The sequence below is a fragment of the Alternaria viburni genome (genome assembly GCF_023758015.1).
Source record: "Alternaria viburni strain BMP 2772 chromosome Unknown scaffold_18, whole genome shotgun sequence".
Classification (NCBI taxonomy): domain Eukaryota; kingdom Fungi; phylum Ascomycota; class Dothideomycetes; order Pleosporales; family Pleosporaceae; genus Alternaria; species Alternaria viburni.
The window spans coordinates 621,809-641,908 of record NW_026055787.1 but is presented as its reverse complement, the minus strand read 5'-3'; the positions used below and the strand labels follow the sequence as shown (position 1 = coordinate 641,908).

The window sequence follows — 20,100 nt, the reverse complement described above, 5'->3', positions numbered from 1 at the left end:
TAGTCTGTAGTTGCATGTCTTATCCTATAGTTTACCGGTAAGATGCACGTCACGAAGGTCGAGATGTGGTTCTACACTTTTGCCCAGTCGGTTCGCATGTGAACTATTCGTCTCGCGGACGAATCTGTCAGCTCGGCCGAGGGTTGTGGACAAGTTTGTACGATCATGGGTAGCATCTAAACTGGTCCTCGCTGCTGAACTTGCTGTATTCCGACTAGGAATGACTTTTGAGCCTTTGAGCCCATCTGTGGACTCTGATCCTATAGAGTCGTGGACCTTTTATCTATACATCAAGTCTAATAACCTTCATCCATCTCGGCGCAAAAACATCGTACACTTGCAGCTGGCGCCTTAACTCCCGTTATACCCGACTTACATCATCCGGCCTGTCAAGCGCCATTGACGGGTTGAACACCCTTTAGCGGTGGAAGCAAGCTCCTCGCGCCTTGTCTCGCCTGCTGGGCTAGTACAGCATCCATGATGACCAATGCAGCCATCATCTCGACAATGGGCACTGCACGAGGCACTACACAAGGATCGTGCCTGCCCTTGGCCTCCAACACTCCTTCCTCTTGGTCGTATGTGACTGTAGACTGCGCCTGTCCAATTGTCGCTGCCGGCTTAAAAGCTACGTTGAAGTAGATGGGCGCGCCGTTGGTGATACCACCCTGGATACCGCCCGAGTTGTTGGTCTTGGTGGTGAGCTTGGGTTTTGAGCGGTACTTGCTTGCATCGGGGTTTTCGCCTGCCGGGACAGCAGGAGCTTTGACGAACGCGTCATTGTGAATTGAGCCCGGTAGTTGTGCGCCTCCGAAGCCGGATCCGATTTCAAACCCCTTGGTTGCGGGAATCGACAGCATAGCGTGTCCCAGCTTGGCCTCCAGCTTGTCAAAGCATGGTTCTCCCAAGCCTGTCGGGCAACCTCTTATTACGCAAGTCACAGTGCCACCTATGCTGTCTTGTGCGTCGCGGTACTTGGCGATCAAGTCTTCCATGCGCTTGGTGACATCGTCGCTCGGACACCTGACGGGCAGGTACTCGTCTACCTTATTGCGTGTAATCGAGTCGATTAGCTTGAGATACTCTGGGTTCGTGGATGCGGTGGGATGTTCGGGTGTAGGAGGGAAGAGGAACTCGTTTCCGATGGAGTTGGTGAATGCGATGATCTCGATACCGTAGGCTTCGCGCAGGTACTTCTCCGCTATCGCACCGGCTGCTACTCGTCCTGGGCACCATTAGCATTTGTACGGTGGTTGTGCCGGAATCCGCTCACCAATGGTCTCTCGTGCGCTACTTCGTCCACCACCTGAGCTAGCCTTCACACCGTACTTCTCCAGGTATGTCCAGTCGGCGTGGCTCGGTCTTGGGTACATGTCCATCGTCTTGTTGCCGTAGTCTTGCTTGCGCTGGTTCTCGTTCATGACCCTGACGCCAATCGGGGTGCCCAGTGTGATGCCGAACTCTGTGCCAGACTGGATCTCTACGCGGTCTTTCTCGTCGCGGGGGGTTGTGATGGCGGACTGGCCCGGTCGGCGGCGCGTCATCTGGGGTTGGATGTCATCCTCAGTAAGGGCCATGCCCGGCGGGCAACCGTCGATAATGGCGCCGACGGAAAGACAATGGGATTCGCCATAGCTATCGCAGGTCAGTAGACGTCGAGCAGCTATACGGCGCGTATGCATACGTGGTGACCCTGAAGTGCGTGCCGAAGGTAGACATTGTGGTTGTGGTGTTGGCGAGATAGTGGGGATTCGGCTCCCTTGTGTACGGCGACTAGTCAATGAGATGCGTGCTCGGTGTATCCAAACGTCTGTGTATGTGTCCAAAGAGCGCCGATTTAATTATTGTGTCGTTGCAGGTCCAGACGCGTGCGCTAGAATAATCAACGTCAGAGTCACTCTAGGAGTTTTATTTATTTAGCGGGGCGCGGAGTACAGCCGTCTGGGAACCCGAGATCGGCCACCGATGGTAAGGCTGGTATGAACCAAACGACGGTACCCTCCCATCGGAGCGTCAACGCAATGTCACACATTCTTCAAAGTTAACATTGCGGTGCGAGGAAAGTCATTAGTTCAGCGATTGATGGGGTTGCTGATATGCGGACACCAAGATATCCCCACAGGCAATGCGAACGAGCATGGCTAGATCCCACTCCGTGCGTGTACTTGAGGCATCTCAACTGCGTGATCAAATTCAGAAGAAACATGGAACAAATGGCAAGTAAGTGGGCTCTCTTCGCCCTCGGGATGGTGACTGGAGTATGTTGCCATGAGGATGTGCTTGCAGGGTCAACGTTGTCGCCCAGACAGACGACCCCACACCACATGACATGCGCTGTTCTTGCGCTGTACAAAGCGTCCGGTCAAGGAAAGACTGGCGACCACATGTGCGTGGGCGAGTGGGCCGAACAACTCGAGACGATGCCACGCGCGCGGGCGACTGCGCCTGGAAACGGGTTCCATGGTTGAGGGCGCAGATGGCAGGAGTGGCAGGAGCGGCAGTCGCATCATCTTGGTATCAAGTAAGATGAAGGGGCGCCTAGCCTACAGTACAGTCGACGCCGACGAGCATGGAGAACAGAGTTTGGTCGTGTCTGAGGGATGGATGGAGAGTGGGTGGACTGGCAGGCACGAAGATCATCCGGGATTACTAGCGCGGACCCTGCCGTGACTTCTCAAGAAGTTTTGCTTGCAGCCAGCAACACGACGCCCTAAACACCCCTCTTTCCTCCATCACATCCCCCACCAAACCGCCCAACATGACTGAGTACGTCAAGGTCGAGAAGATCATCCCCAAGTTCCCGCCGCCGGCGTTCAGCGACATCGCCAAGGCCTCCAACGACGTATGTTTTGGCTCCCCGCGACGAGCTTCCCCATGGCGCCATTGCTAACGGAGCCGCCCTCCAGCTCATCAACAAGGACTTCTACCACACTGCCGCAGGTCCGCGACTCCAATTGATCCGCCTGCCCTCCCACTGACGCGCCCGCAGCTGCCCTTGAGGTCAAGCTCAAGGCCCCCAACGGTGTCAACTTCACCGCCAAGGGAACCTCTGCCCACGATGGCCCCGTCACTTCCTCGGTAAGCCCGCCATTGTACGCGGAAAAACGCCATGGCTAACGCGTCCACCAGCTCGAGGGCAAGAAGTCGCTTTCCAACGGTACGACAAACGATTCCTTTCTCCCCCGCTCCACGAGCCTCTCTATACCCCTTCATGCGTCTTCCAACTTTCAATCTTATATATTCCACGTGAAGCAGCCTCCCGGCAAGGGGGGCTTTTCCGTGGCGGGCTACGGAATCAACCTACTGACAACGGACGACGCAGGCATCAGCATCACCCAGTCATGGAACACTGCCAACATGCTGGCCACCAAGGTCGAGCTCAACGACACCTTTGCCAGCGGCTTGAAGACTGAGATTCTCTCCAACTTCAATCCCGCTGCCGGCAACAAGGGCCAGAAGGTCAACCTTCACTTCAAGCAGCCTGCCTTCCACGGCCGCGCTTTCGTCGACTACTCGGCTGCTGGCGCCATTGGCACCACCGCTGACGCTGTCGTTAGCCACGAGGGCATGGTCGTTGGTGGTGAGGTCGGTTACGATGTGCAGAAGGCTGCCATCACCAAGTACTCCGCCGCTGTCGGATACACCACCCCTCTCTACAACGCTGCCGTGACTGCCACCAACTCCCTGAGCGTTTTCACCGCCTCGTACTACCAGCGCGTCAACCCCGCTGTCGAGGCCGGTGCCCGCGCTGTCTGGGACTCAAAGTCCGGCAACAACGTCGGTCTTGAGCTCGCTGCCAAGTACAAGCTTGACCCTGCGTCTTTCGCTAAGGTATGACGGTCCCTGACATGCACGAGGGCGTCTGTACTAATCCCATCCAGGCCAAGATCAACAACCTCGGCATTGCTTCCCTCGCCTACAACACCAAGGTCAACAGCGGTCTGACCTTCGGTATTGGTGGCTCTTTCGATACCCAGAAGCTGAACGAGGCCGGCCACAAGCTCGGCACCAGCTTCACCTTCGAGGGCTAAGCACCTCGAAAAGAGACATATTTGTGGAAAAGAGATGAAGGAGCTGGCTTTTAGATTCTTTTGGTTCTCGCGAAGCAGTATCATATCAATCTAGTGCTGATGAGCGAACGGAGCATACACCTTGGGTATGTGCGACGATTCGTCTCAATACAATTTACTGGAATGGAACTCTGGACCCCGATCTATATGCTCGTAGTGATGATGTGTACTTACTGAATATGTATCCCTAGTGAAGATATGGAGCGTGCTGACATTAGTTTGTTCAAGGAAGAGGAAGACAGGTGAAAGCTGATCAATCGGGTATGGTATGTTTTTTACTTCTTGTTATTTCCGGTATATGCAGTGCCCAGTCATGGTCATGAAACAGCTTCTTCATGAACTCGAAACACATAGCTTCGTTCTACTTGTTGTCACAACTTAGTTTGAAATTGCAGATGTTTCATGTTTGACGTGTAATTGGAGCTTAGTAGTCGTCGCCGCGACTAAGAATCTCCTTGCAGTTGGGGCGAAGCACGAATGTCTGTCTTGCGTTAGCACACCTCTTTACAGTGTCGACGGATCAGTGGCTGCTTACGTGTTCACTCTGTGCTGTATAACTGCCCTTGATATCGCAAAGCGGGGGGTAGGCTTCGACAATACCCGCGCTGACCAGGTTGTTCAAGCCCAGGAGGTACTTGTCATGGCCCATGCGATCGAGATACCGCCTGCAGAAAGGCAGAGTGCCGAAGTTCTTGGTAATGGAGTTGAGGAGCGTCTTTGCTGACGAGACGCGGAGAGCGACTTTGGGTGCGTCGGCCTTTTTGGCGTAGTGAGATGTCTCCATCTGTGGTACTTGTTAGATCAAGAGTAGGCCTACTAGTAGGCGAGTGACTTACATCATCCCGAACGTATCCCTTTCCTGTGCTGCCGAATGTTTCGATAGCAAATGTTTCGCCTTCTTCCATCTTTGTTTGGTCGCCGCCCTTGACGATCGGTACAGTCTTGCCGCCGTGGATGGTGTAGTGTCCGATGGAGTGTCCGTTCAGATTCCTTATGCACTTGACGGGCAGCATCTGTCCCTTGATTTCCACCTCGTAGCTCTCCATGACTTCCTGGATAGCAGCGCCAATGTCGCTCATGCGGACGTCGATACCGGCTTCCTTGATACCGGCGTTTGTCGCAGCCTTGCATGCGTTGATGAGATTGTCGTATACGGGGTCGAAGGTCAGGGTGAACGCGCTGTCCACAATACGTCCGTTGATGTGTACGCCGAAATCGACCTTCATGACATCTTCGTAGTTGATGACCATTTTGTTGCCCGCATTGGGGGTGTAATGCGCTGCACAGTGGTTTATGCTCAGACCAGTCGGGAATCCCATGCCCGCTATTTGCGCGTCACCATCCTCCAGACCCTGGTGTCCTGTCAAGGCGCGAACCGAGTCCTCGATACCCTCTGCGATCTCGGTAAGCGACATGCCCGGCTTGATCCAGTTCTGAGCCCATTGCCGAACTTGGCGGTGGATCTCTGAGCCTTTGCGGTATTCGGTAAGGAAGTCATTGTTCATGCGGTCGAGGTGGCGCTTCTCTTCATTGGTGGTCCGGTAGGCGTTCTCGTTGACGTATTCTTGGATTTCGCCCTCGGGGTACGAGTCGTTGGGGAACAGCTCATCGATGCGAACTCGTGGCGGTGATGTCTGCACCTTGGGCCCTCCTGCGCCGGCTGCTGCGCCAGCCTTCTTCTTCTTTCTGGGCTTCCTCTTCTTCTTCTTTTTCGCAGCGCCTTCGCCGGTTTCTGGTGCTCCATCTTCGGCCTCGTTGTCATCGTCCGAGTCTTCGTGATCTGCGTCGCCTGTGGGCTTTTCGCCGTTCTCTGTTGTACCATTTGCTGGTTTGCCGTTGGTGTCGTCCACTGTACGCTGTTAGGCGATGTAACGCGAGAGGTAGCGTTTCCATACACTTCATGTTGGCGACTTCGTCCGCTACCTTGGCCGCCATGTTGGCCGTGTCGAGAGTATAATAGTGCGTGTCTCGTGGACAATCTCGAAATTTACGAGCGTCTCGAAACGCCCCGCTAACTGACGCCGGTGGAGCGTCGCCCACTGACTGGGTTCTGAAGCTAGGCCATGCTTGTCTTAGCCTCGGGAGCTTGGCGATGACGTCCTCCATGCGCGCCGAACATTCACCCAAACTCATGTTTCTGCATGGGCACCCTCACCTCCGGATACTGGTAATGGGCAATGCCACCCCGCCCATCTAGCCTACTGCGATCAATCGCTCGAACGTCGAATTCTCGGTTGTCGCGCATATCCTCGCCATACATCTGTCACTCATGTCTCCGTCGCACGGGTCCTGCTCTTCCGCAGCGCATACAAGTCTCGCATTTCCATGCTACGGCCCCACGCTGCGCCGACGTCCTAGTCAATCATTACGAGACGCTACACCTCACTTCGACGGCGTCTGCTTCTGAGATCAAGCGCCAATTCTACACGCTCTCGAAGAAAAACCACCCGGACCATAACCGCAACGACCCCGAAGCTTCCACACGTTTCGTCGCAATAAGCGAAGCATACCACATTCTCTCTGTACCAGAGAAGCGCGCGCAATACGATGCACAACTAGAGCACTCGCAAAGACAATCACGCTGGGGAGCGAGCGGGGGTGAATATCCGCAAGGGAGTTACAGTTCCGCTGCATATGGCTCAAGGCCGGCCAGCGGGCTGAACAAGAAGCGCAGTACCTTCCGAGGGCCACCGCCCTCGTTCTATAAGGCCGGCGGCTATGGACGTCACGGCGCGAAGCGCGCCGAATACGCATATTCCAACGCACAGGAAGGTGGGGAGTCATCCAATCATGCTGGTCAAGAATCCTACGGCGAATGGGGTGGATTTGGCCCTGGTCAGCAGAAACAAGGGAATCAAGTTCCACACTTTGACAACGTCAGGCACAAGGAAACGCAGGACAACGTGAACGAGCATATTTGGGCTAGGCGGAAAAAGCTGCGTAGGAACATCAAGGTAGAGGAGGAGTGGGAAAAGGGCAACATGATTGTCAACTTTCTCGCGGTTTCTGCTGTTATCGCCATGATCGGGATTACGGCCAAGTTTTTCGAGAGCCGGCACGAGTCGCATCCACGTAAAACTAAAGAGAGCGCTTGAGCTAGTGGTGTAATCGCTATCTATCCCGGCGAAGAAATCAGTATGAAGATTAATCATATGCGCAGAGAATTTCGAGGCCAACGTGAACGCTACATTCATTGATCTACCGTTTGTACTGTAATGTAGGCTGTGAAAGAGACACGTCTAGTTCCGACATTGTATGAGGTGCCGCCGCTTGATCTACTAGCGACCTGCGCATCTCCTCATATTCTTCCCGATTGCGTTCCGATTCGCTTGGGCGTTCCCATCCGTCTTCAAATCTATTGCAATTCTCGAGGCGATTTAGGGCAGGCCTCAGAAGGTTCCATAACAAGTATGGCACCGCACGCGTCATCATGCAAGCTGGCTCCTGCTTCGCGCCATGAATATACATAGTCCAATCCATGCTCGCTTCTGGTGAATGCTTACGGAATACGCAACCGCTCTCGAGCTCGGTCGGTACTCGCAGTAGCCCCTGATGATGTAGTCGACTGAAGTAGGTCCATATCGGCTGGAGGAAGAACATGTGTACCCACCAGCGTGGTACAATAATGCGCGTATCATAATCGCTGCGACCAGATGTTGCATCCAACTGGTAGTAATACGTAGTAATCTTGCCCGGATAGTCGATAGTCCAGATGTTGCCGCCGAAGGTATAACGCTCCCAAGCATTCCCTAGTTCGGGATCGGTGTCAGTCAACTGATAAAGAGGGTCGCCATGGGTAGTCGTGGGTCTACAAATATGTTAGTGGCAACTCGCAATGAACATGTTCAAAGATCGACTTACGAGGATGAATTCTCGATGCTGCTGCGATGATACCAGACGGCATGGGCAAGTTCGTGGCAAAGAGCGATAGCGATTCTCAGGAAGATCGCCTCTTGATCGTATAGAGACCCATGATTGATAACGTGACGGAGTGCGTAGAGGTGATGAGTATGGAGCTGGATCCGTGGACAGTATACAATCTCGGAAACACTCGCGCCTTCGCCGAAATATGTCATGGCATCGAATTGGAACCCGTCCTCGTCAAGTTCATCAAACTCGAGCCTTAGATATCTCGGCAGGGTGATGTCAAGCGTTTCAGTCGTCATCAGGTGAGCTGTTTGAGTTGCCTCATATGCCGATGGAGCAAGATAATACCTTCGCTTCTCCCTAAGATACTTGAGTTCCACATGAAGGACATGGTTGTGGAAACACAGGGAGGATGCTTGCCTAGTAAGCTGCGTAGCAATTTTCAGAGCAGGTGATAGCTGCAGGTAGGTCTCGCAGCTTAAGTTCACCCACTGCGCTTGCTGGAATAACGGATGTATGTCTTCGCAAGTAGCATTTGTGGGCGTTATGCTGTTGAGAAATGCCAGTGCCGGCCGATGGCGAGCAATATCAAGACTTGTAGAAACATCGGGAAGTGACCGGAGGTATCCATAAGGGTCCGGAGTGGGTCGAGTTTCATCGGGCAAATCCAAAGCGCGCATGCAGCAGTGCGACATGGTTGAATAAATATGAATGGTATCCTTCTCGACAGCGGATGTCTTGGACAGATAATATAAGAAGGGACAAATCGGGAATTTGGCTATCAGAAGGGGCTACCAGGGTTCGCGACACTCTACCCATGGACCTGCACTGAACGTCGTGACTTGCAGCCAACCATTTATTCAGATGCTAGTCCACCACAATCTTGTCCTTCCATCAACTAGTCTTCTTCGTTATGCGATAACTGCATGCGTCAGCTGTGGCTCATCACATAGTTTCTACACTTACAGGAACAGTTTCTCCCTCGAGTATACCTCCTTATCAGGATCATCTTCCACCTCCTGCACGTGGAACATTTTTCGCGCCGTCTTCATGAACGTCAGATCCGCTCGTCTTCTCCTCTTGAAGCAGAAATAGCACACAGTCTTGTCGCCGATCAGGTCTTGTAATGTCTTTTGCAGCAACGGAAAAGCAGGCTCGAAATATACACAATCCGCTGCCAGGATGATGTCCGGGTGTGCTGGTAGCTGTGATGGCGTCGGCTCTCCCCAGTCGTATATCGAGGCGCTGACACGAGAATCCAGAGCGTTCAGTGTAATGTTGCGCTTCATGAGTTCGAACATCGGCTCTTGATCCGTGATATGTAATGTGGTGTCGACTTTGCATCCTATCGCGACTGCCAACCCGACGAGCCCGCCTCCGGCACCAAGTTCGACTATCTCTTTACCTGAAACATCCTCTCGATGTTTCCGCAGCATGTATTTGCTTAGTACCATACCGGCCGGCCATAGCTGACCACCGCAGCCGTTTTTCAGGTCCTCATGTAGTTTGAGTGGGGGTGACAGTAGGCCGTCAAAATCTATCTCGGAAGCGCCCGCAGGTTTGATTGGGGCGGGAGGAACAAGGTCTTGACTGACACCGAAAAAGTCGTTTTCTTCGCTATCCGACATTTTTGACGCGATGATCAGGGACCGTGGTCACATTTCATGAACATTGGATGTGCCTCTGCGTAGGCTCGAAACGGCATTAGCGTTACCGAATGTGGGAAAGCGCCGCCCCGGTCTGCGATCGAGGCCTTTGTGACACTTCATCGACATCTAGTGCCGGCACTCCATCGAATTGTCAAATTACCCATGTTCGCGTATGACGCGCCGCAAAAGCATATCACGAAGTCACGAGCAGCAGAAAGTGGTGCTAAACATGGCTTCGGCTAATGCACCTTTCACCCGGCCTTCCTGTTATTGACCATGGAGAGCCTTCCTTATCTTATCGTCGCGCAGCGATCGACACGATCTCCTAGTTAAGCCAATGGGGTCTGCACATATTGCCTATCAAGCGCCTCAATGCTGGGCACTTGGGAAGGGAAAGAAAGCGGACACCGGGAACAGGATACGCTCAGCCGAGGTGGCTTGCTTGTACCTGCTGCAGCTTCAACCCTTGCCCACGTCTTCCCCGCTGCAGAGCCTCGTACCCACTACCTGCATCTCTATATACACTGTTATAGCAGGATTATTGACCTTGACACCGAACTTCTACTAAGAACCTCCACCATGGGCTTGCCTACCGAGGTCCTACAGGCCTGGGAAGCTTGCGACCGGACTGACACACTCTTCGTGCTTGTCTGTTCGGTCTTCTGTATGTATATCTTTCACGACTATTCACTACATTAACTAACCGTGTCAAGGTTGGGGTATCATTCCAGCTGTAGGCATAGCTTATTCGGGTTACACTACACGCTCCAATTCTCTAGCAGCAGTTATGCCAGCTATCCTAGCAGTGATCGTCTGCTCGATACAATGGTTCCTCATTGGATACACCTTGACATACGGAGAAGGAGGAGCTATTTTTGGAGATTTCAAGTACGCTTTTCACAGAAATGTGCTAGCAGAGCCTGTTGGTACCATTCCAGCAGTGCTATTCAGCTTCTTTCAATTAGTATTCCAGGCCACAGTTTGTGCCATTGCGGTTGGCGGCGCGTGTGAGAGAGGGAGAATACTGCCGTTGATACCATTCATATTTGTGAGTCCTACCTGTAGAACTACAGCATACCTGTGAGCTTGACTGACAAATGGTAGCTTTGGTCTACATTCATATACAATCCGTTAGCTCATATGGTCTGGGGTGGAGGTTTCCTTATGGACCTAGGCGTTCTAGATTTCGCAGGTGGTACGCCCGTACACATCAATTCCGGAGCAACAGCAACGGCGATTTCCGTATACCTTTCGTACCCTTTGTTCCGCTCGCGCAAGTCCTCGACCCGTACACCAGCGCATCTGGTCATCCACCGGCCGGTCAATTCTCTTTGCCAACTTCTCGCGATGATCAGCATCTGGGGCTCATGGCTCGCCTTTGACGCGGGCACCACTCTGGCGTTCAACTTCAAGTCAGTGATGGCCTTGTGTGTCACGAACCTCTGTGCTGCCAGTGGGGCGCTCACGTGGATGCTTTACACATATGTTGAAGTTGGGCGCTGGAGTCTCGACTCATGTTTCATGGGCGCCATATCTGGACTCATCATGATCACACCTTCGGCAGGTTTCATCGATCTACCGACAGCCTTCTTCTTCGGGGTGCTCGGTGCACTATTTTGTCGTCAAGCGCTTCGCATCAAGTTTAGCGAGTTCGCTCGGCGCTGGAGATGGGTTGATCACGGCGACACCTTTGCGACACATTGCCTTGGTGGAATTTTAGCAACGATTTCGACAGGCTGCTTTGCTCAGAAAGAAGTCGCTGGGTATGATGGAGTCACAGAAATTGTTGGTGGAGTATTCTTCGATGGGAACGTACGCCAGCTCGGTATTCAGGTTGTGGAGGCTCTCGTCGGATTTTCATGGTCTTTCATCGGAAGCTATGTTATGTACGCGCTCATTGACTGTGTGCCGGGCTTCGAAGTGTTGGCTGAAGACAAGTAAGTCGCATTGACGATGGGAAAGATGGGGCTAACAGACGTTCAGGGACATCATTGCAGGCCTGGATGCAAGCCAGATGGACGAAGAAACGTTATGGACCGAAACACAGAAGTACTATCCCTATGCCGAGCGCGAAGGCGAGTTGCATCTCGAATGACAGACTGGAAGTGTACAGTCTACAAAGATGTGAACCAGCTGTACAGTGGTGCACAGAACAGTCACGGCAAGATGCATCGGTAATAAAATCTCAAGCACATCAATACTACTCATAAAAAAAACAGAAATCACCCGCAAGTCTATTGACGTAACGCAGGGTCGTTGTGTTGACGTTCGTAACTCGCTTCAAATCCATGTAGCAAACCCGCCCTTCCGTCATACCATACGTCCCCAAGCTTTAAGTACACAAGATAAGCACCCATTCGAAACGCTTAGCTGTTTATTCGCGTCTTCGTCCCGCACCCAAGCCTCCTAGCATACTTACGCAAGCACCCACAGACTTCACCAAGCGTCGTTCCTGGAACATGCCGTGGATCCAAACCATCACCTGCGTAATCGCGAAACCTCCCATTGGCCATAGTAATCTCACAATATGGATAAGAAATACTCCGGATGCGCGCGTGCATTCAAAGTGTGCTGAAGCTGGGGTGGAAGCGTTTGCCAAGACATGTCTACGCGTCTTCTTCGGAGGAAGCTAGCGGTTCTTGACCCGCACATACGTAAGGCACGTCAACAGTAGCGCAACCAATCTAGAAGCATGTCAATGAGCTTTGTGGACTAGACTGCAAGTTCTAGGGCCCATCGCCTCTCAAAATCGTCTAGCCTCGCGCTTGGGTACCCACTCTAGACATTACAGCCCTTCCCAGTATAACACAGACAGCCACGTAAGCCTCCAATCAGGAACCACGCAATGGAAATGGGCTGGATTTAGCATAGAGAACTGTTTCAGCGGGAACACTGACGTTGACGCTCGGCGTGGAGATGCCGATTGTGGAGATTCAGAGGTTGGGAGAGGTATCGAAAGAATAGACAGGTCATACACAGTTGCCCGACAGTGATAAAATCTGAGAGAGCAAAGATATATGTAATAGATGCTCATATAGTTAAGGAGAATGTTTCTCAACATTACCACCAACCATACAGTACGTAGTCCAACAACAAGGCCAACCGACACAGATGAAGCTTTCAGCGGCGGGCCTAAGCGTGCATGGGAACCCGCCTGCTTCCAGACAAGCTTCGAATTCATGGTTTCGCCAAGACTGAGGACACTACGAAACAATACAATGTCTTGCGTATGCTTGTGACGACTCGTACAGGTAGAAGAGAAACATGCAGGACAGTGGGCCTAAGGCGTAGAGCAAGGGTAGGGGGACGAGTACCATGCCTCTGTTTCGTTTCCCCTGTCGACATCGCGATCCAGACTTGACATCGAGGCATCCAAACGATAGATATAAAGCTCCTGGTCGAGAGCAGTGCAAGCCTTCACCACCATCACTTCTCTTCGCACCCTCGACCCAACAAGTATCTTCCCATCATGAAGCTCACAGCTCTTCTCAGCGCCGCCCTCCTTGCGCAGAGCTCTCTCGCTCACCCAGGCCAGAGCGCCGCAGAGCATGCCCAGGAAGCTGCTGAGCGAAGAGCCTACCTCGCGAACAACAAGCGGTCTCTTGCCCACTGTGCTGATACACTGAAGGCGCGTGGTAACGATATCGCTATGCACGTCCGCCGCAGTGCCATGGTAGAGAAACTTCGAGCCAAGCGGGCTATCGCTCAAGGTACACTCCCTCTCAGAGTACGCTGATGGCTGGATACTGATATGTCGCACAGATAAACCGTACCTCCGGATCCGCGACCTCGATACTGTGCTCGCCACTGATCACAAGTCAAACATGACTGGCATTACCGCCGATACTGATCCCGCCACCCTCTTTGCAGGAAACAACTCTTGCGTCCTTACACCCGAGGTGACCCAAGGCCCTTACTGGGTCGAGGGCGAACTCGTGCGTGAGGATGTTACCGAAGACCAAGAGGGCATCCCCATGACACTGGATATCCAGATCATCGACGTGAACACGTGCGAGCCTGTTCCTCAGGCTTTCCTCGAGATGTGGCACTGCAACGCTACCGGCGTATACTCTGGTGTTGTAGCGCAGGGCAACGGAGTTGGCGAGGATGACGAGTCCAACTTGCAGAACACGGCGTTGCGTGGCATCCAGCAGAGTGATGAGAATGGCGTCGTTTCGTTCCAAACTGTCTTTCCAGGGCACTACACTGGACGTGCTGTAAGTGCTTACAGGTTTCTATCACCCTTGTTCTGAGTAAACAGGAACTAACTCGAGACAATGTTGTAGACGCACATTCACGTCATGTCTAGACTCAACGCGACTGTAAACGCCAACTCGACCCTCTCAGGCGGCCACATCACACACGTGGGCCAGATGTTCTTCGACCAAGATCTCATCACTCTCGCGGATACAGTGGAACCGTACGCCAGCAATGAACAGGAAGTCACTTCAAATGCCGACGATTCCATTCTTGCGGAGGAAGCTGCGGATGTTGATCCATTTGTGGAGTATGTCATGCTCGGCAACGACATCTCAGAGGGTCTTTTTGGTTGGCTGGCATTTGGCATGGACTCTGCCAGCGCTTACAACATCACCCCAGCGGCGTACTGGACTGACGAAGGTGGCGTCGAGAACGAGAACTCTGGTGGTATGGGTGGTGGCCCGGGTGGTGCTCCTCCCTCCGGCGCTATGCCTTCTGGCACTGCCATGCCTACCGGTGCCATTCCATCGGGAAGTACTAGATAGACCAGAGTAGTTCGAGGAAAGATTGAAGCGTGGAGACACGGTGCTTGCAGGACTAAGTAGGGGGGTTAGCAGTGGTATTTCGAAGGGTGCTAGAGTTTTGAACTGGGGGAAACCAACTTCATCCACTCGTTTGAGGAAGATTCTTTACCTTTATATTGTGTACCACTAGACAAAATCGTCTCACCCCCATTGTGCCCTGAACTCCGGTTTTCCTCGTGTCGATGCTCCGCAGGATGATTGACCGGAAGCTCAGCGGTGAACATTGACAGAAGCGCATGCGCCCCATATGCCTGCATTCCCAATCGCATCATATGAACTTGGACATCTCACTCTTCGAGTGCCTTCAATCCGTCGACCAACGCGCCAAAGCTCTTGACCCTAACATGCTTCTTCGGATCCTCACCACTCCCTGCATCTTTAGCATCATGTACCATGCTCTTCTCTAGCTCGGAATCCAACTGCCTTTGGACCTGTTCGCGATCCAACACCTTTCTGGCCTCGTCGAAGCCTCCGATATCCCTCACGCTCTTGAACCCCATCTCCCTTAGCCTTCCCAGCGCAATACCCGAGCGTCTTCCACTCCGACAATACAGCGTAATTCGATCGTCTTTTCCCACATTTATGCCTTTCGCTGCGTAGATTTCGGGTAGTTGATCGATGACCTGGTATTCAATGTTTACGGTGGGTGCGATGTCGGTGGTAAGGTAGCCGGTCGAGAACTCGACTGGGGAGCGGACGTCGATCAAAAGGTCTTGGGTGGTCATCGTGGTCATCGGCGTGCGCAGTATGGCGTGGATTGGTATAGACGTGGGGAGAAGAGAGGATATCGGGGCAGTTATGCGACGCGATGGCGGATGGAATGAGGGTGGAGGGGTCGCTGCAATCGCTAGCTTTAACCCCACATGGAAATCCCACCCTGAAGCAGCTGCCATCATGATCTGCCACGATGTATTCTAGCTCTATCACACGACAATCATACACACTGCCTTTTATATTAGATGTCTTTTAATTTTCTTCTTGTATAAGGTGCTGTCACAATGCGAATAGATGGTAGTTGGTTTGAGAATTTCTTTGATTCAGAGAGCTGCAGTCCGGTAGACGGCTCAGTACATGGTTCTATGGGTACGAAAGAACGTATTTTGTCTTCCAGTGCCCATCGTGTAATGCTTTTAACCGCTAATCGCAGCAACACACCGTTTGCTGTAATAGCGACTTCTTTCCTCTTCCTAACGCCAAAGACCTGATTGATACAGGCTCCCAAAAGCCCCAATGGGTATGCAAAAAGTATGAAATGTTGCGCAGATACCTGTGATCTGTCTTTGCAGAGTATGCAGAATACAAATGAGCCCACCCGGAAAAGAAATCGCTGAAGTGGTATAGAACAAACAAAAGGAACTCGGGCATTGGTATCGTAAGTGTCCGTGACATAAAGGACAAGAATAGATGCAGTGTAAACGCAAACATTAGGGTATGTCGGTGACCAGGCGCCATCCAGAGGCGGTCGATGAAGAAAGGCGCAATGAAGCGCAGTACACATGTCTATGAACCCTTGAGGTTCGCGGTCGAGAAATTGAAGTTGAGGAACTCGAACTTGTCTTTCGAATTGGTTCGGCTCTCTGCTGAGAATGTGCTTTGTGCACTGTTGTCGATGGAGGGCGAGCCTCTCGTAGAGTGTTGAGCTTCACGAGGCTCAAGAAGCAGCGATCGGCGGTAGTAGCTTTGCACGTTGGCCTGGTCGCTTGCGTGCATTCGCTGGATTTGGCTCTCCATCCAGTCCTGCATTTCTGGTATGGCAGCCAGTCGGTAAGGAACTTGGAATGATTGGAGCTGGCCGATGATCTTAGCTGTCTTCATGTGTTTGTCGAAGTTGATGACGGAGACGCTGTCAGAACCGGAATCTCCGGGGAGCTGTCGTGTGGTGCCATTGCCGACGTCGATAAACGTAAGATCGGTAAGGTAGATACCGACGAATGGAATGCATGGCGCGACATGGTTTTGCAGACGCTGTCGGAGCACAGCATAGTTACGTCCTACGTCGGTAATTGCTTTCAGTTCATCTAGGCGAGCCTTCGTTTTCGTGGACACAATTTCCCATGTACGTTTGAGACGCATGACCATGGATGAATTGAGCGAGCAGATGATGGCCATCAACGAGTCGTAATTGTTAAGCTCCAGGCATTTTGCCGCAACTTTGACCCACTGCTTGATAACAACAGCACGCTTCTTTGCGTCCTCGAGCTGCAGGATGGTGTCGGCAACTAGGTTTGCCAGGTCGGTCGAAAGCGTCGACATTGCTTTGACGTTGCGAGCCTTCGAATTCTTCTTCTTGGTCCATTCCAGGGCAAGAAGTTCTTCGGGTTGGATGGCACAGAAGAGCCTGGACTCGATAATGGTGAATTGTCTGGCAAGTTCCAAAGGATCGAAGTCCAAGATGCTGCATTGCGTCCTGCCCTCTTTGCTACCTCGCAGAGCGTTGAGTTGGCTCTTAGTCACAATTGGGGACGGCACATTGCTATCCGCAAGAGTGAACGCAGGGTTTGAAGCACCTGTCTGACTGAGCGACGATACCAATCGAGGTACAAGAGCACCAGCCCTTACTTCCGTTACCTTGGAAGTAAGCTCCGCAAGTCTTTTGCCAGCAGCAGGCATAGCAGCCCTAAGCTTTCCGGTGGCGAACGCGAGGATGACGCCTAGAGCAACAGCGTCGCTCTCGCCACACCAATGGCTTTCCAGCCAACCCTTGAAGACATTGTAGACACGAAGACGTACCGGCACACCCACGGTCTGGCTGTTACCGATGTAATCAAAACGGTCGATCAGGCATTGCGCGAGGTCGAGTGGCGTGGTAAAGAGGCGGAACGTCAAATAAAACGCGTTGACGAAGACGACATCTGGGGTAGATTCGAAGGTAGTCAGCTGTTCTACAAGCGCTGGGAGGGAACCACCAGAGATTTGGCCCTCTTTGTTGTAGATCAATTCATGGACATAGGTGGTCTCCAATAAGTGCTCTTCGCCAGCAGCGACATCTTCGCTTGCTAGAGATCGGAGCTCAGAGGAGCTGCCAAAGCTGCTGATCAAGGTTTGACAACTCTCCTTCTTCGTGGGCGAATGATCCGGGGTAGTGGCACGTGTGGACGTGTGAGAGAGAATGCTTGCAGAATCGCCTTGTGCACTGAAGTAGGTGCTGCTCCCATCGTTTACTGAAACGTAGACGCTGTCAGTTTTGGTCGAACCGGCAAAACTTTCCTGTGTCGTGCTCAAGGGACTATCGGCGGAATCAGACGCATGAGGTGGAGCCAGAACCGGAGTAGGCACCGCATTGAGAGGAGGTAATGATGACCGGGACGATCTGAACGACACTGCGGTTGGGCTCTCGACTATTACGGCCTGGGACGAAGGCTGAAGGCTAAGCCTGTTGGTTTCGAGTGGTGATGGTTGCGGCACCTCGGGTAGTGGCTTTGACTCTGAGATGACTAGTGGTGGAGGCATTTCGCGTTCCTCAACTGGCGTAGCGGGTAGTGGCTTGTTGGTCTCCAGGACGGTGTCTGTAGGCTTGGGCGATGCGGACCTAGCTGTGGACTCCTGGTTGTCTGCGTCGGGTTCTTGAAAGATCGTTTCTGAGATCCCGAGACCAGCAGGTTCGGCTTCGAACTCGAAATCGCCAATCCTTTCGATCACAACCCTAGCCTTGGTGACGCAATCACCAGCAGAACGCACACAGCTTGTAGCGGCAGCCACGATCTGCTTCCCTGCTTCAGGCGCCACCACCTCTTCAACGTCGGTATCGGCGTTGATGAACATGTCCTTGGTCGCTTGCACTAGTTCCGTCAAACGGGTGTACATGGTGTCTCGTGCTTCTGCCAGTTGTTCGGATCGTCGCGAGTCTCGTTCCCATACTTCCTCAACAACTTTGAGAAGTTGGCGGCACGCAATCACAGAGTGCTGGGTAATCTGAGCAAGTTCTTCCGAAGACCGTGATTGCAGGTGCAACCCAATAAAGGAGCCGATGTAGCCCAGGAAAGCGTCGTGCGCGGCGTTTAGCCTCTCGGTGGCTAGGTTTCCTTTGCGCGCACTTGCTGATTTACCGGTGTACGACAAGCGATGTGTCATGGAGATACGTTTCGACTGCACTGAGGAATGGGAGGGGAGTATTGGTGATTGAAGTGAATCTGTCTCCGAGGGCAGCGAAAAGGCGACTGATAGGCGGTTCAGGTTTCTCTGCGGCTGAGCAGTGGTGGTGTACCAGTCGTCGTGCACTGATGGTGCACCTTGCGTAACCGGAGAGTCGCATTCGTTCGCCGAAAGCCTGTTCTCGCCCGAGGGGGCTGATATTGCTCGTGGTTCCACAGCAGCATCGACCGAGTCGGACGGCGGGGTGAGTGGTCGATGACTACTGGCGTCGCCAAGCTCGAAGAGTGACAGCGCCACTGCGTCCGTCGTCCAGATGTCAAGGAAACGCACGGCCCGAGTCACCAACTTGAATGATTTGAACACAAGCTCGTCCATGTGTTCGAAAACGGGCACCTGCAGCTCGTTCGACTGCAGGGCTTCTTGCAAGGTCTTGGCCGTCTTGACGAGTGTGGAAAGATCTCCTAAGAGAGCTTTCCGCATGCGCCGTAGACTTACGTGTGTGAGGATGAGGCGTGAATCCTTCTGCAGGCACTCAGTCCGTTCCTGTTCGGAGTCAGTAATCGGGACACAAACACAATCTATACTCGTCCACAAGCTTCACTTACGAGGAAGAGGCGGACGCCAACAATCATGCCCTTGACATAGTCTTGTCTCGAGAAGGCACCAAGATCGCCATTCTCTCCATCGCGGACCAAATCCCACAAATATGTTAACGCGGTCAGAAGATTCCGTATGATGGGATTGTCATAGGGTTCGCAGTAGTTGGTGGGCAGCCATCCGCGGGCCCCTGACGCTAATAGTGTTCCATCGGCCCAGCCATTGGGATGAACAGAGTGGACGAGGATTACATCGCCTTGATTGATGGCGACGGTGATGGACGACTCGTCGGTTGAGGACGACACTGTCGTACTCGGGCTGTAATGATAGAACGCACGGAGGTAGTTGTGGAATACAGGTTGCGGATGTTGTTGCTGTTGCAGATGTTGTTGCTGTTGCAGAGCCATGGCTTCACTTGAAGTCTTCGGGGTCAGAGGTGGCGATATTTGCGACTGCGACCGACTGGAATGTGTTCCCCTTGATGAGGATTGGCGAGTGTGGCCAAAAGCCCGCGAGCGCGATCTTCCTGGTGACGATTTGTGAATGTTCAGTGGCGCCACTAGTGCGCTCGATCGCTTGTCCATCTCTTCTTGCTCAGGAAAGGACGCCATGGTGGAAGAACGAAAGGTGGGTGAGATGCTAGAGTAGAATGCTCCGTCGATAGTACGCTAATTGGGCAGCATTTGGCAGATGATACAAAACGAGAGTCAATTGGCGTGGCGCAATACTTGACGTTCTGGAGTCCTGGCGTATACCGATTGCTTTGCTCGGCTGTTTGCAAGTTAATACTGTACTGAGGCAACTCCCACGCGACAAACGGAGACTGACATACCCGACGTGATGATAGCTAGCGCTGTAGTGTGAAGCAAGTGACAGATGACCCGATGTGGATGCGAGGCCGGCGGATGGGCCTGTCGTCGAGGTGGTTGCGGCGAAAGCTGGGACGGGCGTCGTTTCCGTTACACAAAGACCGTAGCAAGGCGAAGCTCAGACACGGTCTGTCTCTCGTGAAAGTGTGCAGATGTTTGAGAGTGAAGACGC

The 20,100-nt window shown here is 52.8% G+C and overlaps 9 protein-coding genes across 9 annotated transcripts; 4 read left to right on the top strand and 5 right to left on the bottom strand.

The window, feature by feature from the left end:
• Window positions 1-389: 389 nt before the first annotated feature.
• Window positions 390-1,719, bottom strand: ARO2 (bifunctional chorismate synthase/riboflavin reductase [NAD(P)H] aro2; the record flags this gene model as incomplete). Its single annotated transcript, XM_049356949.1, has 3 exons — window positions 390-1,225; window positions 1,274-1,635; window positions 1,685-1,719. 3 exons carry the CDS (start codon window positions 1,717-1,719, stop codon window positions 390-392), a joined length of 1,233 nt encoding a protein of 410 aa, XP_049208796.1.
• Window positions 1,720-2,758: 1,039 nt separating this feature from the next.
• J4E79_008089 (uncharacterized protein) lies at window positions 2,759-4,031 on the top strand (the record flags this gene model as incomplete). The annotated part of the gene is made up of 5 exons (XM_049356948.1): window positions 2,759-2,842; window positions 2,907-2,940; window positions 2,990-3,078; window positions 3,130-3,831; window positions 3,882-4,031. The coding sequence occupies 5 exons, from the start codon at window positions 2,759-2,761 to the stop codon at window positions 4,029-4,031; spliced, it is 1,059 nt and encodes a 352-aa protein (XP_049208795.1).
• Window positions 4,032-4,494: 463 nt separating this feature from the next.
• J4E79_008088 (uncharacterized protein) lies at window positions 4,495-6,005 on the bottom strand (the record flags this gene model as incomplete). Its single annotated transcript, XM_049356947.1, has 4 exons — window positions 4,495-4,551; window positions 4,606-4,854; window positions 4,907-5,919; window positions 5,966-6,005. The coding sequence occupies 4 exons, from the start codon at window positions 6,003-6,005 to the stop codon at window positions 4,495-4,497; spliced, it is 1,359 nt and encodes a 452-aa protein (XP_049208794.1).
• A 242-nt stretch (window positions 6,006-6,247) lies between these two features.
• On the top strand, window positions 6,248-7,165 carry J4E79_008087 (uncharacterized protein; the record flags this gene model as incomplete). The annotated part of the gene is made up of 1 exon (XM_049356946.1): window positions 6,248-7,165. The coding sequence occupies one exon, from the start codon at window positions 6,248-6,250 to the stop codon at window positions 7,163-7,165; it is 918 nt and encodes a 305-aa protein (XP_049208793.1).
• A 1,666-nt stretch (window positions 7,166-8,831) lies between these two features.
• J4E79_008086 (uncharacterized protein) lies at window positions 8,832-9,565 on the bottom strand (the record flags this gene model as incomplete). Its single annotated transcript, XM_049356945.1, has 2 exons — window positions 8,832-8,859; window positions 8,904-9,565. The coding sequence occupies 2 exons, from the start codon at window positions 9,563-9,565 to the stop codon at window positions 8,832-8,834; spliced, it is 690 nt and encodes a 229-aa protein (XP_049208792.1).
• Window positions 9,566-11,107: 1,542 nt separating this feature from the next.
• On the top strand, window positions 11,108-11,681 carry J4E79_008085 (uncharacterized protein; the record flags this gene model as incomplete). Its single annotated transcript, XM_049356944.1, has 2 exons — window positions 11,108-11,523; window positions 11,570-11,681. 2 exons carry the CDS (start codon window positions 11,108-11,110, stop codon window positions 11,679-11,681), a joined length of 528 nt encoding a protein of 175 aa, XP_049208791.1.
• Window positions 11,682-13,055: 1,374 nt separating this feature from the next.
• J4E79_008084 (uncharacterized protein) lies at window positions 13,056-14,331 on the top strand (the record flags this gene model as incomplete). The annotated part of the gene is made up of 3 exons (XM_049356943.1): window positions 13,056-13,296; window positions 13,349-13,803; window positions 13,873-14,331. 3 exons carry the CDS (start codon window positions 13,056-13,058, stop codon window positions 14,329-14,331), a joined length of 1,155 nt encoding a protein of 384 aa, XP_049208790.1.
• A 326-nt stretch (window positions 14,332-14,657) lies between these two features.
• On the bottom strand, window positions 14,658-15,095 carry J4E79_008083 (uncharacterized protein; the record flags this gene model as incomplete). The annotated part of the gene is made up of 1 exon (XM_049356942.1): window positions 14,658-15,095. One exon carries the CDS (start codon window positions 15,093-15,095, stop codon window positions 14,658-14,660), a length of 438 nt encoding a protein of 145 aa, XP_049208789.1.
• Window positions 15,096-15,870: 775 nt separating this feature from the next.
• J4E79_008082 (uncharacterized protein) lies at window positions 15,871-19,670 on the bottom strand (the record flags this gene model as incomplete). The annotated part of the gene is made up of 2 exons (XM_049356941.1): window positions 15,871-19,005; window positions 19,068-19,670. 2 exons carry the CDS (start codon window positions 19,668-19,670, stop codon window positions 15,871-15,873), a joined length of 3,738 nt encoding a protein of 1,245 aa, XP_049208788.1.
• Window positions 19,671-20,100: the final 430 nt, after the last annotated feature.